General features: G+C 47.8%; 1 protein-coding gene across 1 annotated transcript; it reads left to right on the forward strand.

Annotated features, from left to right (window-relative positions):
* The first annotated feature begins 6,492 nt into the window (after nt 1–6,492).
* Nucleotides 6,493–8,760, forward strand: LOC109768340 (protein RAFTIN 1B). The gene is made up of 3 exons (XM_020327069.4): nt 6,493–6,713; nt 7,362–7,467; nt 7,603–8,760. The coding sequence occupies exons 1-3, from the start codon at nt 6,663–6,665 to the stop codon at nt 8,538–8,540; spliced, it is 1,095 nt and encodes a 364-aa protein (XP_020182658.1). The 5' UTR covers nt 6,493–6,662; the 3' UTR covers nt 8,541–8,760.
* The last annotated feature ends 8,536 nt before the right edge of the window (nt 8,761–17,296 follow it).

Genomic DNA, 17,296 nt, shown 5'->3' on the forward strand with positions numbered 1-17,296 from the left:
GCCTCGGCCATAGGGTCTATTATGTATGCCATGCTGTGTACCAGACCTGATGTAAACCTTGCCGTAAGTTTGGTAGGAAGGTACCAAAGTAATCCCGGCATGGAACACTGGACAGCGGTCAAGAATATCCTGAAGTACCTGAAGAGGACTAAGGATATGTTTCTCGTCTATGGAGGTGACGAAGAGCTCGTCGTAAAGGGTTACGTTGATGCTAGCTTCGACATAGATCTGGATGACTCTAAGTCACAAACCGGATACGTGTATATTTTGAATGGAGGGGCAGTAAGCTGGTGCAGTTGCAAGCAAAGCGTCGTGGCAGGATCTACATGTGAAGCGGAGTACATGGCGGCCTCAGAGGCAGAGCAAGAAGCAATCTGGATGAAGGAGTTCATTACCGACCTAGGGGTGATTCCCAATGCGTCGGGCCCGATGACTCTCTTCTGTGACAACACTGGAGCTATTGCCCTTGCCAAGGAGCCCAGGTTTCACATGAAGACCAGGCATATCAAGCGTCGCTTCAACTCCATTCGTGAAAGTGTTCAAAATGGAGACATAGATATTTGTAAAGTACATACGGACCTGAATGTAGCAGATCCGTTGACTAAACCTCTCCCTAGAGCAAAACATGATCAACACCAGAACTCTATGGGTGTTCGATTCATCACAATGTAACTAGATTATTGACTCTAGTGCAAGTGGGAGACTGTTGGAAATATGCCCTAAAGGCAATAATAAAATGGTTATTATTATATTTCCTTGTTCATGATAATTGTCTATTGTTCATGCTATAATTGTGTTATCCGGAAATCATAATACATGTGTGAATACATAGACCACAACGTGTCCCTAGTAAGCCTCTAGTTGACTAGCTCGTTGATCAACAGATAGTCATGGTTTCCTGACTATGGACATTGGATGTCAATGATAACGGGATCACATCATTAGGAGAATGATGTGATGGACAGGACACAATCCTAAGCATAGCACAAAGATCGTGTAGTTCGTTTGCTAGAGCTTTTCCAATGTCAAGTATCATTTCCTTAGACCATGAGATCGTGTAACTCCCGGATGCCGTAGGAGTGCTTTGGGTGTACCAAACGTCACAACGTAACTGGGTGACTATAAAGGTACACTATAGGTATCTCTGAAAGTGTCTGTTGGGTTGACATGGATCGAGACTGGGATTTGTCACTCCGTATGACGGAGAGGTATCTCTGGGCCCACTCGGTAATGCATCATCATAATGAGCTCAATGTGACCAAGTGTTTGGTCACGGGATCATGCATTACGGTACGAGTAAAGTGACTTGCCAGTAACGAGATTGAACGAGGTATTGGGATACCGACGATCGAATCTCGGGCAAGTAACGTACCGATTGACAAAGGGAATTGTATACGGCATTGATTGAATCCTCGACATCGTGGTTCATCCGATGAGATCATTGAGGAACATGTGGGAGCCAACATGGGTATCCAGATCCCGCTGTTGGTTATTGACCGGAGAGTCGTCTCGGTCATGTCTGCATGTCTCCCGAACCCGTAGGGTCTACACACTTAAGGTTCGGTGACGCTAGGGTTGTAGAGATATTAGTATGCGGTAACCCAAAAGTTGTTTGGAGTCCCGGATGAGATCTCGGACGTCACGAGGAGTTTCGGAATGGTCCGGAGGTGAAGAATTATATATAGGAAGTCCAGTTTCGGCCACCGGGAAAGTTTCGGGGGTTACCGGTATTGTACCGGGACCACCGGAAGGGTCCCGGGGGTCCACCGGGTGGGGCCACCTATCCCGGAGGGCCCCATGGGCTGAAGTGGGAGGGGAACCAGCCCCTGGTGGGCTGGTGCGCCCCCCTTGGGCCTCCCCCTGCGCCTAGGGTTAGAAACCCTAGGGGTGGGGGCGCCCCCACTTGGCTTGGGGGGAAGCCACCCCTTGGCCGCCGCCCCCCTTGGAGATTGCATCTCCCAGGGCCGGCGCCCCCCAGGGGCCCTATATATAGTGGGGGAGAGGGAGGGCAGCGGCACCACAGCCCCTGGCGCCTCCCTCTCCCTCCCGTGACACCTCTCCCTCTCGCTGTGCTTGGCGAAGCCCTGCCGAGATCCCCGCTACTTCCACCACCACGCCGTCGTGCTGCTGGATCTCCATCAACCTCTCCTTCCCCCTTGCTGGATCAAGAAGGAGGAGACGTCTTCCCCAACCGTACGTGTGTTGAACGCGGAGGTGCCGTCCGTTCGACGCTCGGTCATCGGTGATTTGGATCACGACGAGTACGACTCCATCAACCCCGTTCACTTGAACGCTTCCGCTCGTGATCTACAAGGGTATGTAGATGCACTCCTCTCCCTCGTTGCTAGATGACTCCATAGATTGATCTTGGTGATGCGTAGAAAATTTTAAATTTCTGCTACGATCCCCAACACCCTTCACTTAATTTCAAGATAAAAGTGTTCTCCCTGAGTATGCACCGTTGCTACAGTTCACATACAACAGGTGTAAGATAGTTTTGCACATGAAAAATACTTGGGTTAAACTTGACGAGCCTAGCATGTATAGACATGGTCTCGGAACACTGGAGACCGAAAGGTCGAACGTGAGCCATATAGTAGATATGATCAACATAGAGATGTTCACCATTGATGACTACCCCATCTCACGTAATGATCGGACATGGGTTAGTTGATTTGGATAACATATCACTTAGATGACTTGAGGGATGTCTATTATTAATTTGATTAATTGAACGTAAATTTATCATGAACTTAGTCTTAAAAGTTTTTGCATATCTATGTTGTAGATCAATAGCTCGCGATATAGCTCCCCTATTTTTTTAATAAACAGAGGCAAGCTAGACTTTATCAAGACGGTACCAGTGCGACTGATTGGGCCGGCCCATGAAGCTTAAAGGTCTTGTGACCCGGAAGAATCGACAACTTCACTGGCAAGCGGGAGGAGAAGAACCCCCCCTATGATGACTCAAGAGGCCGGACGCATGAAGAGAAGAGCCCAACGGAGACCTCGAGCCCGAACACCCTCGCTCGGGGGCTACTGACGGAGTCCCAATCCCAGGGTGCCTAATGCGAGGGGGCCCAACCTCAACCTCATCATGGGCCTGCCAAAGCCCACGGGAGTCAAGGAACCCTAAGGAGGCAAAAGGCGACGAGCATGTTCCCCAAGGTGCAGGGCGGTGGCCAAATAGATTCGATCTCCCCAGGAGGGAAACTCTAGACTTCTCATGCCTATATAAAGGGAGGCCTAGGGCTTAGTTAGTGATCTAATCTAGAAAACTCAACTCTCGGTAGACATCTCAAACACCATGGTAATTCTCCGCACGAGGTATCCCTTCACTATGAATACCAAGACGAAGCATGATGTAGGGTATCACTCTTCGGAGGCCCAAACCTAGGTAAATTGTGCGTGCAGAGTCCGTTCCGGTACTTCTAGTCTTGTCATGAACCCTGCCGAGGGATCTGACGGAAATCTGCTCCGTCAGCGCCCCTGCAAGCCAATCTATATTAGGATTGCCTTAGCAGCCATGCGCCATTAATATTGGCTTAGGATCCATTCATTAAGAAGTCCTTAGCAGCCATTCATCATTATTTTAGGCAGTCGATATCATTTACTACATGGAGTTTCCTTATTCTTCGTGTGGAAGGAAAGGCCATGTTGCACGTGACTCAACATATCCTATGCATTTTCCAAAGTCAACCGTGCACACACACTGAGTCGGATCGTCGTGGCTGTGTCCAGGTTAAAAGCGCAGGCTGGCTTCTTGCTTATTGTTGGGTGTATTTGGCTTCAGAGTTTGTCACAACTAGAATTTCCCATTTCTTGTAGTGATGTGGGGTTCTCCTAATACTTTAGTATTCAAAATTTAGTATAAATTTCTCTACCAAATGCCTCCTAGTGCTATGACTAGAGGTAGTGTTTTATTACTACTTAAAAACTTTAAAAAACACTAGGTCAACTCCACTATTTTGGTAGTTACTTGGCCTTGCTAGAGTAGAGCTCAACACACTGCTTCCTGCAGTACCTATCTAAGATGGCCACAGTTTCCCAAAAGGTGCGGTGCCCCTGCAAGCCATTCTATATTAATATTGCCTTAGCAGCCATGCACCACTAAGATTGGCTTAGCAGCCATTCATTAAGAAGTCCTTAGCAGCCATTCATCATTATTTTAGGCAGTCGATATCATTTACTACATGGAGTTTCCTGATTCTTCGTGTGGAAGGCAAGGCCATGTTGCACGTGACTCAACATATCCTATGCATTTCCCAAAGTCAACCGTGCACACACACTGAGTCGGATCGTCGTGGCTGTGTCCAGGTTAAAAGCGCAGGCTGGCTTTTTGCTTATTGTTGGGTGTATTTGGCTTCAGAGTTTGTCACAACTAGAATTTCCCATTTCTTGTAGTGATGTGGGGTTCTCCTAATACTTTAGTATTCAAAATTTAGTATAAATTTCTCTACCAAATGCCTCCTAGTGCTATGACTAGAGGTAGTGTTTTATTACTACTTAAAAACTTTAAAAAACACTAGGTCAACTCCACTATTTTGGTAGTTACTTGGCCTTGCTAGAGTAGAGCTCAACACACTGCTTCCTGCAGTACCTATCTAAGATGGCCACAGTTTCCCAAAAGGTGCGGTGCCCCTGCAAGCCATTCTATATTAATATTGCCTTAGCAGCCATGCACCACTAAGATTGGCTTAGCAGCCATTCATTAAGAAGTCCTTAGCAGCCGTTCATCATTATTTTAGGCAGTCGATATCATTTACTACATGGAGTTTCCCGATTCTTCGTGTGGAAGGCAAGGCCATGTTGCACGTGACTCAACATATCCTATGCATTTCCCAAAGTCAACCGTGCACACACACTGAGTCAGATCGTCGTGGCTGTGTCCAGGTTAAAAGCGCAGGCTGGCTTTTTGCTTATTGTTGGGTGTATTTGGCTTCAGAGTTTGTCACAACTAGAATTTCCCATTTCTTGTAGTGATGTGGGGTTCTCCTAATACTTTAGTATTCAAAATTTAGTATAATTTTCTCTACCAAATGCCTCCTAGTGCTATGACAAGAGGTAGTGTTTTATTACTACTTAAAAACTTTAAAAAACATTAGGTGAACTCCACTATTTTGGTAGTTACTTGGCCTTGCTAGAGTAGAGCTCAACACAGTGCTTCCTGCAGTACCTATCTAAGATGGCCACAGTTTCCCAAAAGGTGCGGTGCCCCTGCAAGCCATTCTATATTAATATTGCCTTAGCAGCCATGCACCACTAAGATTGGCTTAGCAGCCATTCATTAAGAAGTCCTTAGCAGCCATTCATCATTATTTTAGGTAGTCGATATCATTTACTACATGGAGTTTCCTGATTCTTCGTGTGGAAGGCAAGGCCATGTTGCACGTGACTCAACATATCCTATGCATTTCCCAAAGTCAACCGTGCACACACACTGAGTCGGATCGTCGTGGCTGTGTCCAGGTTAAAAGCGCAGGCTGGCTTTTTGCTTATTGTTGGGTGTATTTGGCTTCAGAGTTTGTCACAACTAGAATTTCCCATTTCTTGTAGTGATGTGGGGTTCTCCTAATACTTTAGTATTCAAAATTTAGTATAAATTTCTCTACCAAATGCCTCCTAGTGCTATGACTAGAGGTAGTGTTTTATTACTACTTAAAAACTTTAAAAAACACTAGGTCAACTCCACTATTTTGGTAGTTACTTGGCCTTGCTAGAGTAGAGCTCAACACACTGCTTCCTGCAGTACCTATCTAAGATGGCCACAGTTTCCCAAAAGGTGCGGTGCCCTTGCAAGCCATTCTATATTAATATTGCCTTAGCAGCCATGCACCACTAAGATTTGGCTTAGCAGCAATTTGTCATTATTTTAGGCAGTTGACATCATTTATTACATGGAGTTTCCTTGGATTCTTCATGTGGAAGGCAATGCCATGTGGCACGTGACTCAACACATCCTATGCATTTTCCAAAGTCAGCCGTGCACACACACTGAGTCAGATCGTCGTGGTTGTATCCAGCTTGAAAGCGCGGGCCAGCTTTCTGCTTATTGTTGGGTGTGTTTGGTTTCAGAGTTTGTCACAACCAGAATTTCCCATTTCTTGTAGTGGTGTGGGGTTCTCCTAATACTTTAGTATTCAAAATTTAGTATAAAATTTGTCTACCAAATGCCTCCTAGTGGTATGACCAGAGGTAGTGTTTTATTACTACTTAAAAACATTAGAAACACTAGGTGAACTCCACTATTTTGGTAGTTACTTTGCCTTGCTAGAGTAGAGCTCAAGGAAGTGCTTCCTACATTGCCTATCTACGATGGCCACAGTTTCCCGGAAGATGTGGCGCCCCTGCAAGCCATTCTATATTAAGATTGGCTTAGCAGCCATGCACCATTAAGATTGGCTTAGCAGCCATTTATTAAGGAGTCCTTAGCATCCATAAGTCATTAAGATTAGGAGCCATTCATTAATATATGATTCCCTTATTGGCAGCCTTTGTATATTACATCTTCTAGGAGAGAACATGATAGGTAATTAGACTATCACATGCGGTACCAGCTTGACACCTTCTAAAGTTCTACTATAAGTATCAGCATACCCTGGCCGGCTTAGTCGGAACATCTGGGGCTTGACTGATTCATCAGAATATCTCAGTTGCTTTCCATGGCGCGACGCCTCCACTCTGCTATAATCGCCACCTTCGTTCTGCTTGCGGTAATCGTTTACTCGTGACATTCCAAAATAATTATGTCTTTACAGTTTCGTGCTAAATCTAACTTCCTTATAAAGCTTTGGTTAAGTTTATAGAAATATCCATAAATAACTGTCTGTGGCATGAACTATAAAGAGTATATGTTTTGACAATACATTTATTGATATTGTATATATATGTTAGGGTGCATTTTTCCTATTCTCGGGAGTAGCTAATCCCATCTTTAATAAACCATATTGTGGATTGTGTGTATAATCATTTATCAGTTTTGATTATGTTTGTATACTCATTTTAATATACTTCAAATCTTAGTATCTGATTTTTTTTTCAGAAGAGCCCATATTTTGTAATACATTATTATAATACTATTATAATTGTGTATAAAATAAGTATAATCATATATTGTATATATACTTGCATACTTTTTATATATACTATCCTAGATGGTCCAATATGATCATATGCTCCGTCTACATACACCACGTTGTCTCATATGTATACATCATAAATCTATCTAGAGAAAAAATGCACCCTAGGAGTTGTTCGGACGACGAGGTGGACGAAAAACAATGGATAGAATTTTGATCTTTAGTATTAGGTATAGGTATATAGATAAAGCCACCAATTTTAATCTGTCGTGTTACGTCCAGGTTGGACAGTGTAGCAATGCAGTCCCGACGGAGGCTGAAGTGTACTGGCGCACCGTCCTGCCCGATTCTCCGCTCCCGGACCCCATCCTCAAGCTCCTCCATCCTGGTCAGTCCATTACTCGCTTTATTAATTATTAATATCTCATAATTATGATTATTATAATACGAAAGAAGGTCGTAGGAAAAATCATGATTACATATGGCTAATGCTCACGGCTGGTCTACATACTTTACGGTGCAGAGACCAGCTCTGTGAAGAAACCAAAGGATGATACGGTTGCTGAAGCGTACTCCCTGACATGGTTAATGTGGGGGCTTCGCTCGCGCTCTGGGCCGACCAAGCACTCGTCTCCCAGGCCATCATCAAAGGATGAAACGGTTGCTGAAGCGTACTCCCTGACATGGTTAATGTGGGGGCTCCGCTCTCTCTCCGGACCGAAGAAGCACTCGTCTCCCGGGCCATCTCACGACCGTGACCACAGCGCCGACGAGTATCTGGCCCGAGGGCTCTTCTTCCATGAGGAGGCAGTCCAAGTAGGCAAGACCATGACCTTATACTTCCCTTTGGCAGCCAGTGCACCGCTAGGGCTGTTGCCGCGTCATGTGGCGGACTCAATTCCATTCTCGGCGTCCTCGCTGCCGACCGCCCTCGCGCGGCTTGGCGTCGCTAATAACTCCGTGCAGGCAGCCAACATGGAGGAGACGCTATACATGTGTGACCTGCCGCCAAAAGCAGGCGAGGCCAAATTCTGCGCTACGTCACTGGAAGCCCTGGTCGAGGGAACCATGGCGGCGCTCGGCACCCGCAACGTCCGGCCGATGGCCTCCGACCTACCCCGCTCAGGGGCACCTAAGCAACCGTACGCCGTCCGAGCTGTGCACCCGGTGGACGGATCGAGCTTCGTGTCATGCCACGACCATAACTATCCCTACACTGTCTACATGTGCCATAACACACCCGCAACGAGGGCGTACATGGTGGAGATGGAGGGTGCCCATAGTGGCCTTGCCGTCACTGTCGCCGCTATTTGCCACACTGACACGTCCCACTGGGACGCGGAGCATTTCTCCTTCAAGGTCCTCGGCACCAAGCCTGGTGACGGACCAATCTGCCACTATCTGCCGTATGGGCACAACGTGTGGGTCAAGAAGGAGGCAAATCGCTCGTCATCGTCCTAAGAAACTGCGCTCTGCCGTCCGTACCAAGATTGGTCTATGTTGTGTGTGCGTCTATGTTGCAATCTTCACATCCGTGTGATACGTAGATTGTTCTATGTTGTGTGTGAGCCTATCTACCAGTCATCTTTAATTTGCATCCACATGCCATGTTGCTTTTCATATATACCGGCCCACTGATGTAGATTGTACTCCTATATACTTCCTGCAAGGCCTTGCCATCATATACTGTTAAGGATTCTGCTACGAGAAATTCCATAAATTTTTAGGATTGTTTTGTTGGATTATGGTTAGATCATAGCCTGGGGCGGAGCTGGCCCACCCTCCTAGTGGCGGCTGGGGTGTGACGTCCCTGCACACATGTGTACGATATTGTAGTGAACCACACCGCCTAGTGCAAACCTAGCTCCTCCCTACGCTATAGGTAGCACGAAACCAGATAAGCCTGGCCGCAAGATATGTTTTATATTTTCATACGGTTTACACTCTTACTTTCCTGATTTCATGCGATTTATGCTCGTGCGTTTTTTTTTGATTTCACGCGATTTACACTCCTTTTCTCTCTCTAAGTAGAGTGGCGACACAAATCACGTGTTGATTAGTAGATAACTACATAAGTTATGCATCAAGCAACCCAGAAAGACCGCTCCCAAGTTACATTTTGCCATTGTTAGCTAGGACACAAGGTTGTAAACCACATAATATGTTGAAGTTCTTGGATATTCTTAAAATTTTCCATATATGGTTGACACAATATTTATGCTATTTGACTATAAAAAAACTCGAGTGTATATTTCTTACGCAGATTCTAAGTTTTGGCCCAGAGTTGCTGCTCCGTTCATGCTTCGAACATTTGTTCGACATAGGTTACCATTTTTCAAATACACATTGTTTTTTTAAGTGCCACGAAACTTTTTTGTTAAACCACTCAAACATTTTTTACATAGTATAAACATTTTTTAGAAAAATGTCATGAACATCTTGTGAAAAACGTGAGAATATTTCTTTAAAATGTCACGTAAATTTTTCTTGAATGGTAAGAAACAATTTTTTGTACTACATAAACATTTTAAAAATTGTATAAATATTTTCTAAAAATGTGTCGTACATATTTGGAATATGTGATTTTTTTTCAAAAATGTCATGTACATTTTTTGATTGGTATGAAACATATGTTTTTGCAATGCACAAACTTTTTCTTACATTGTATGCACATAAAAGACACATCTATTTTTTGAAATGCGGAAACATTTTTTAATCGTCACAAAAAAATTATAAGTTGCACAAACATTTTTTTAACACAATCCAACTTCCCAAAGGGGTGCTGGGCAAGGATGTTGTCAAGCATCTCCGGCGGAAGCGGCGTCGGGTAGTCCAGGTCGGCCATCGGTGCCCCTCAAACGGTGACTCATGGAGTAGGAACTCACGCTCGCCATTCTCTCCATTGGGGATTTGCGGACTGGGGTGGTGGGAGGGACGGTGTGTCGCTGAGGGAGTCCTGGACTAAGGGGTCCTCGGGCGGCCGACCTGTTGCCCATGGGCCGGACTGGTGGGCTGTGAAGACATGAAGGCCGAAGACTGTACCCGTGTCCGGATTGGACTCTCCTTGGCATGGAAGGCAAGCTTGGCGACCAAACTATGAAGATTCCTTCTTATGTAACCGACTCTGTGTAACCCTAGATCCCTCCAGTGTCTATATAAACCGGAGGGCGTAGTCCGGAAAGGATAGACTCAATACCATAGTCATATAGGTTAGACTTCTAGGGTTTAGCCATCACGATCTCGTGGTAGATCAACTCTTGTAACACTCATATTCATCAAGATCAATCAAGCAGGAAGTAGGGTATTACCTCCATAGAGATGGCCCGAACCTGGGTAAACATCGTGTCCCCCGTCTCCTGCAACCATCGACCTTAGACGCACAGTTCGGGACCCCCTACCCGAGATCCGCCGGTTTTGACACCGACATTGGTGCTTTCATTGAGAGTTCCACTGTGTCGTCGACGAAATGTTCGATGGCCTCTTCAATCGTCCATAGTGACGCTGTCCAGGGAGAAACCTTCCTCCCCGGACAGATTTTTGTATTCGGCGGCTTCTTACTGCGGGCTAATTCGCTTGGCCATCTGGAGCAGATCGATAGTTACGCCCCTGGCCATCAGGTCAGATTCGGAAGCTCGAACTACGTCGCGGACGTCCGCGGAGACTTGATCTTCGACGGATTTGAGACCCCGACGATCGCTCCCCTCGCTCCGATGAACATGACTTAAATTTGTCACCGGGTCACATCTAGGAGATGGTTCCTGTTGCTGCAACGGCCTTAGAGCCAGAGCAGATCGTGCCATCCGAGGCCACAGAGTCCGCAGCGTTGGAGCCGCACACAGACTCGACACCCTGCAATACTCGCGTCAACGGAACTCCGGACTCGCCTCCGGCTACAAGTTTCGGACCATGTACGCCTGCGGACACCGAGCTGGATCGGTTATCGATTTTCGAATTCAGCGCTGCAGACGTCTTTCAGCACTCACCTTTGGGTGATGTGCTAAACTCTTTAAAGAATTTGTCCTTAGAGAAGGACTCACACCTGAACTATGTCCGGTTCGAGCTAGAGGCGGATGACGGGGAATTTTGCCTCCCACCCACCACCCACTTCATAGCCACTGTTGATGACTTAACCGACGTGCTTGATTATGGCTCCGAAGACATCGACGGTATGGACGACGATGCCGACAAGGAGCAAGGCCAAGACCCGCCATTCACTGGACGTTGGATGGCCACCTCTTCGTACAATGTGTACATGGTGGACACACCTAAAAAAGCGAGCGACGATCCAGTTGCGGATAAACCTTCTGAGACACAGTCCAAGCGCCGGCGCCCTAAACGCCGTTCTAAGCCTCGTTGCTCAAAAGATAGCAACACTGGCACCGGAGAAAATAGTACACCGGGCGACGCCGAAAACAATGAAAACCCTGTTGGAGCAGCATCCGAACAAGAGGAACAAGACAACGGGCAAGTTAACCCTGATAAATAGGCCATGCCCAATGACCCGGATGACGATAGTTATCGTCCAGTCTCCGAGGATGAAGAGAGCCCCGGCAGCGAGGATTTCATCGTGCCTGAGGCACCCTGTCGGTGTCAAAACCGGCGGATCTCGGGTAGGGGGTCCCGAACTGTGCGTCTAAGGCGGATGGTAACAGGAGGCGGGGGACACGATGTTTACCCAGGTTCGTGCCCTCTCGATGGAGGTAATACCCTACTTCCTGCTTGATTGATCTTGATGATATGAGTATTACAAGAGTTGATCTACCACGAGATCGTAGAGGCTAAACCCTAGAAGCTAGCCTATGGTATGATTGTTGTTGACCTACGGACTAAACCCACCGGTTTATATAGACAGCGGAGGGGGCTAGGGTTACACAGAGTCGGTTACAAGGGAGGAGATCTACATATTCGTATTGCCATGCTTGCCTTCCACGCCAAGGAGAGTCCCATCCGGACACGGGTCAAAGTCTTCAATCTTGTATCTTCATAGTCCAAAAGTCCGGCCAAAGGATATAGTCCGGCTGTCCGAGGACCCCCTAATCCAGGACTCCCTCAGTAGCCCCTGAACCAGGCTTCAATGACGATGAGTCCGGCGCGCAGATTTGTCTTCGACATTGCAAGGCGGGTTCTTCCTCCGAATACCCCATAGAAGATCTTGAACACAAGGATAGTGTCCGGCTATGCAAAACAAGTTCCACATACCACCGTAGAGAGAATAACATTTCCACAAATCTAATATGCTGAGGACTTTTCATAACGTGACATCACACCACGGCCTGATCATTATTTGAACCGTTTTTCTCAATCAGCCTGCCACTGCATGTTTCGCAAGGCGATTTTATTGGCACGTCTTGTCGAAGCAGAGATCGTGTCCCCCTTATTACAAGATTCTCATCAATACGGATGTGGGTAACCCAATCGTGCCCGTTGGTATGACTCCTCGATTTTAGGCAAGTCCCAAACGGCCACTAGGAGGACGCTTGATATTCACCCTCTTTATAAAGAGGCCAAGGCATGTCCTTTTTCTTCTCGTACTCGATCGAATCCTTCCCCCGCCTCGAGTTTCAACACCCAAGGCTCAGGTCAGGCGCTTCGGACCTTCAACCATGTCCGGATCCAACCTTCAAGGTCGGTGGATGCCCTCCTCTATCACAGAGGAAGACATCAAGAAGCTAAGAGAGGCTAGGAATTTGACCGCCGAAATCTCGCACAGGCTACCTGCTCGAGGGCAGGTCATTCCCACTCCCGTACCCGGCGAGAGCGTCGTATTCATCTCTCACCTCCTCCGAGGGCTAGGCCTTGTTGTAGATCCCTTTGTTAGGGGGCTCATGTTCTATTACAGGCTGGATTTCCATGACCTGGCCCCGGATTCCATCCTTCACATCTCGTCGTTCATCGTCGTGTGTGAAGCCTTCCTTCGCATTACCCCACACTTTGGCTTATGGCTCAAGACCTTCAATGTGAAGCCGAAGATGATTGAGGGACGACATGCAGAGTGCAGAGGTGCCGTAATAAGCAAAGGCGCCGATGTTCCATGGCCAAAGGGTTCCTTCCCGGAGGTGTCCAGTTTATGGCAACGGGAGTGGTTTTATATCACAGCTCCCCGGGGTACCAAGTGGGTAGCCGCCCCTGCCTTTCGCTCGCCCCCCCACAACTGACGTCATGGAACAACAAGGTGCTGGACTGGGGGCCAGTAAATGATGTACCGATATTGCAGAGTCGCATCCGAGATCTCCTCAAGAGAGATGTCAGCCTGGTCACGGTAATGCAAGTCATGCTAGTTCGTTGAGTCCCACCTTGCAAACGTCGACCCCTCCGTATGTGGGAGTTCAACCCGGAAGGACCGCGAGTTATTCAGCACTTCCTCGGCATGATGCTTGAAGAGATGTACAAATTTTTCTTCGGACCAGAAATAAGGTTTCCGGACACCACCGAGGATGCGGGTCTGAGCTGCAATCGTCCAGATACCCAAGTAAGTAGTCCCGTGGCCGAACATGTTGTCTTTTAATTTATCACAACATCATCCTGAAAACTCGCCTTTTGACCAGGACTGGATAAAAAAGGCGAAGATGATCAGGTGTCCGGCCCCCCTTCCCGAGGGCTCACCGGATCCTGTACTAGCCAGGATGCTTGAGCTTGCGCCTTATCAAGCGCCATCAGGGGAAGATAAAGGGAGGAACAAAGAAGCCGAAAGCGAGCGTCACTCACTATTCATCCAAACCGGGGGAATTAGTGCCTCCGCGAAGGAGGATAACCGGGGGGAAGAGTCTAAAATTCCCTCTCCCCAGAGAAGGAAGAGGACCGCCTCTGAGGACTTGGAAGTAATGGTCTCCAAGCGAGGGAAGAAACCTTTGTCAGAGGGTCCTACCCCGGAGGGCATCCTTACCGTACAGTACCCGCAAGGGGACCAGCCCTCCACCGACATGTGAGTAAACAAAAGTACTTTCGATAAATATATCCTGCTTCATCTCTGAGAATGATAACCGAGACATATGTCTTGCAGTCCGGATCGTAGCCCTTCTCGACAGAGTTCGTCTTCGGGGGATCTTCTTCCGGAGATGATGGAGAGCGAAACGCCTCCCCATGCCTCCCCGCCTCATGAAGCGGACAACCCTGAGGTGTCGTCACGGAGGGTTTCTCCTGATCCGCCAAGGCCAGAAGGTAACCCCTCGGCCACCCGAAGTCCGGAGTATCCGGTTCCTAAGGAGAGCAACAAAAAGAGTCCGGGACCGTCCGGTGCGCGACCAGACGCACTGATGAATCTTCTGGAGCGAGCAGCTATCTCAGAAGCGCATCGTACGCTAATGGGTACGGTGGTTGAGAGGATCTCATCCGCCGAAAGCGGGTTGCATGAAGCTTTTATGAGCCTGCTGAGAGGCTTTGAGGTACGCAAAGTAATATATATTTTGATGGTACCGCACATGCTAGGTGTGCCCTATGCAGATAGTAGCCCCTGAGACTCTGGTTGCTATCGAACAAGACGGCAACTGGAGGATCATAGTCCCAGGTAATAACCGTGCTGCCTTTACGTGCAGGCGGCCGAGGGTCCGGTGGCTAGCTGGACTGGTGAATTTGCCGAACTGATGCGGCAACTTGATGCGGCGGATGCCGACATCGTGCTTGTAAACAAGCAGCTCAACGAGGCACAGGGTATGTGATTTCTCCGGTGATCAACACATAGTAAGAGGAGCATGATGCTAGTATCTTTAATATGTTGTGACTGCAGATGGGGCTGCCGCCGTGGAGACCCTTCGGGCGGAACTTGCCCGTGCCAAGGAACAAGCCAGGAAGAGTGATGCGGCCGCTCTAAAGGCGGTCGAAGAGCTGAGAGCCGAACAGGCTGCGCATTGCGAAAGCAAGGATAAAAATAGCCAAGATGGCAGTTGAATTGAAGGATGCCACCGACCGTTACGAGCTTCTTGAAAAGGAAAATCGAACGAAGATGACGGACCTGGAGAAGGCCATGGTAGCGGCCAAGGACACCCACTCTAAAATCAGAGCGGCGAAGGAGGAGCTGCATCAAGCCGGGGATATTGCGGCTGGGAAGCCCTTTTTGTTGCGGACTAAGTTCGGAGATCCTAAGTATGCCCCTCTTGATCAACTATGGAGTTCTGCAGACGTATACGTGGATTTGGCAGCGAGTGCTGCTGATGCGACCGAGTATTTCAAAGATCAAAAGATCGTGAAGTGGAAAAGTTGTTCTGGTCACAGTTCAATGTTCCAGTGCATCCGCTGCTGTTGAATGAGCGGATGGCTAAGTGGGCCGAGCTCCATAGGTTGTCCGGGCTTGCCATGAGGTCTGTTGTGGATCATCTGTGGCCAGAAGGGCCAAGGCCGAATAGTTATTTTAGTTTAGTGCAACAGTTCCTTGGTGCTGTGCCGCGCGTCGACGCTATGAAGAGGTCGGCGTGCATAGAGGGTGCGCGGATGGCTCTTGCCCGTGTCAAGACATACTGGGCAGAGATGGAGGCCACCGCTATTGCAACCCAGAGTTCGGCCGCGAGCCGAGTATCGGCCGAGCACTACTTTGAAGAAGTCCTTGGAGGCGCTCGTTTAAGAGGCTCAGTGCTCGAAGAATATTATGTTCTAGTGACATGTATTCCTATTGTAAGAACAATGTTTATTAAATTATAAAGGCTGTGTTTATACTTTTGCCTGAAAGTATTATGATGCCTCATGTGCAGCCGTTTATGTATATATGTATATAACCTGAAAGTTTGCAGTCGTCGGCTTCAGCCCCCACGCATATAATGCGGGGGTGTTCAAAAAAAATGCGTATTCACACTTGATCCAACGTCTTGGTCCATTAAGGAGGTGATAGCGCAGCGAACGAGGCAATCGGACTATATTGCTTTAACACTTTCACTTAGCCATAGGAGTTTGACGGTGGGACTACTACATAGCCCCTGGTACCTCCGCGCTCATCCGAATACGGGGCGCATACATACATGACGGGGAAACGGCCCTTCGTTAATGCGGAGGAATCCTGAAGATTCCGCTAAGTCATCGAGTGGTTGACCAGTCTCGCGCTTTATCATGACAGTCAGTTTTCGGCTTTCTCTACTGAGGTGCTCATCCAGATGAACCAGGGCACAATCGCAGTAGTTCTCCCGGTGCCACCTTAGCCGATATAGCGGAATGTAAGGTAGCAAAACACGGGAGCCGGGCAAACCCAACATTTGACCAAAGACATGATTCGGAGCTGATGCATATAAGGCCAAACTCGCGACGCCGAACACTCCCTATGGTATTCGGTCTTTACAACATATGCCGGGCTGAATAACGCCCTTGATGATGATCCCTGAGTGTCCAGGTACGTGCATCGTTCTGACGTGGCAAAATGCCAATAACATCAGCATCGCTCTCGGTTGTATTTAGTATCCGGAGGATGTGAACAACAAGAGACAGTAAAAAAGGTTTACACAGGGTCTTAATCTAAAAAGAAACCTTTGAGCGGGTCCCTGCTGCACATCTGCGCCTGTGTCTCCATTGTGCCGTATCCTGGAAGGGTGTAGCACGATTATCGTCTATAAAAGAGAAGAACTTAGGTGAAAGTTTTCGTGCAAAAAATTGGTTATTCTCAATAAACCATTAAAATTCAAGATAAGTAAAGTTGAGCCGAACTAGCCCTGTTTACACGCGGGAAGCCCCTGGTACCGTCTATGGGGGTATAACCATCAAACCAATCTCGGGTTTATCTAAGCTGTTATAGCTAGTAATGCGCCGGACTCGTCTAGCCATGTCCGCGGTCTTGATGACCGATCATTTATTCTGGTTGGAGGGGCCGTTTAGTGTTCGGCTGTTAAAGCCGTCGCACATTCTTCCGCGCGTAAGGAACGTTCAATATTCCGGCTAATTGTAATGATGCCACGTGGACCGGGCATCTTAAGCTTGAGAGAAGCGTAATGCGGTACTGCATTAAAACGAGCAAAAGCTGCTCTTCCAAGTAGTGCTTGATAGCCACTTCGGAATGGAGCGATGTCGAAGGTTAACTTTTCGCTTCGGAAGTTGTCGGGAGAACCGAATACAACCTCTAGTATTAGAGAGCCCGTGCAGCGGGCCTCTGGGCCTGGTATTACTCCCTTGAAGGTAGTATTACTGTGGCTGATTTTTGTCGGGTCTATCCCCATTTTGCGGACTGTGTCCTGATAAATCAGATTCAGGCTACTGCCGCCGTCCATGAGGACTTGGGTGAGATGGTATCCGTCGATAATTGGGTC

The sequence above is a fragment of the Aegilops tauschii genome, chromosome 4 (genome assembly GCF_002575655.3).
Source record: "Aegilops tauschii subsp. strangulata cultivar AL8/78 chromosome 4, Aet v6.0, whole genome shotgun sequence".
NCBI classification, from domain to species: Eukaryota; Viridiplantae; Streptophyta; class Magnoliopsida; order Poales; family Poaceae; genus Aegilops; species Aegilops tauschii.

Excerpts from the sequence above, each read along its gene's own strand:
- LOC109768340 (XM_020327069.4), top strand. The coding sequence starts at position 6,663 with ATGGCGCGACGCCTCCACTCTGCTATAATCGCCACCTTCGTTCTGCTT. Across the intron at positions 6,714-7,361 it reads CCACCTTCGTTCTGCTTGCG|GTTGGACAGTGTAGCAATGC; the intron begins GTAATCGTTTAC and ends TGTTACGTCCAG. Across the intron at positions 7,468-7,602 it reads CCTCAAGCTCCTCCATCCTG|AGACCAGCTCTGTGAAGAAA; the intron begins GTCAGTCCATTA and ends TTTACGGTGCAG.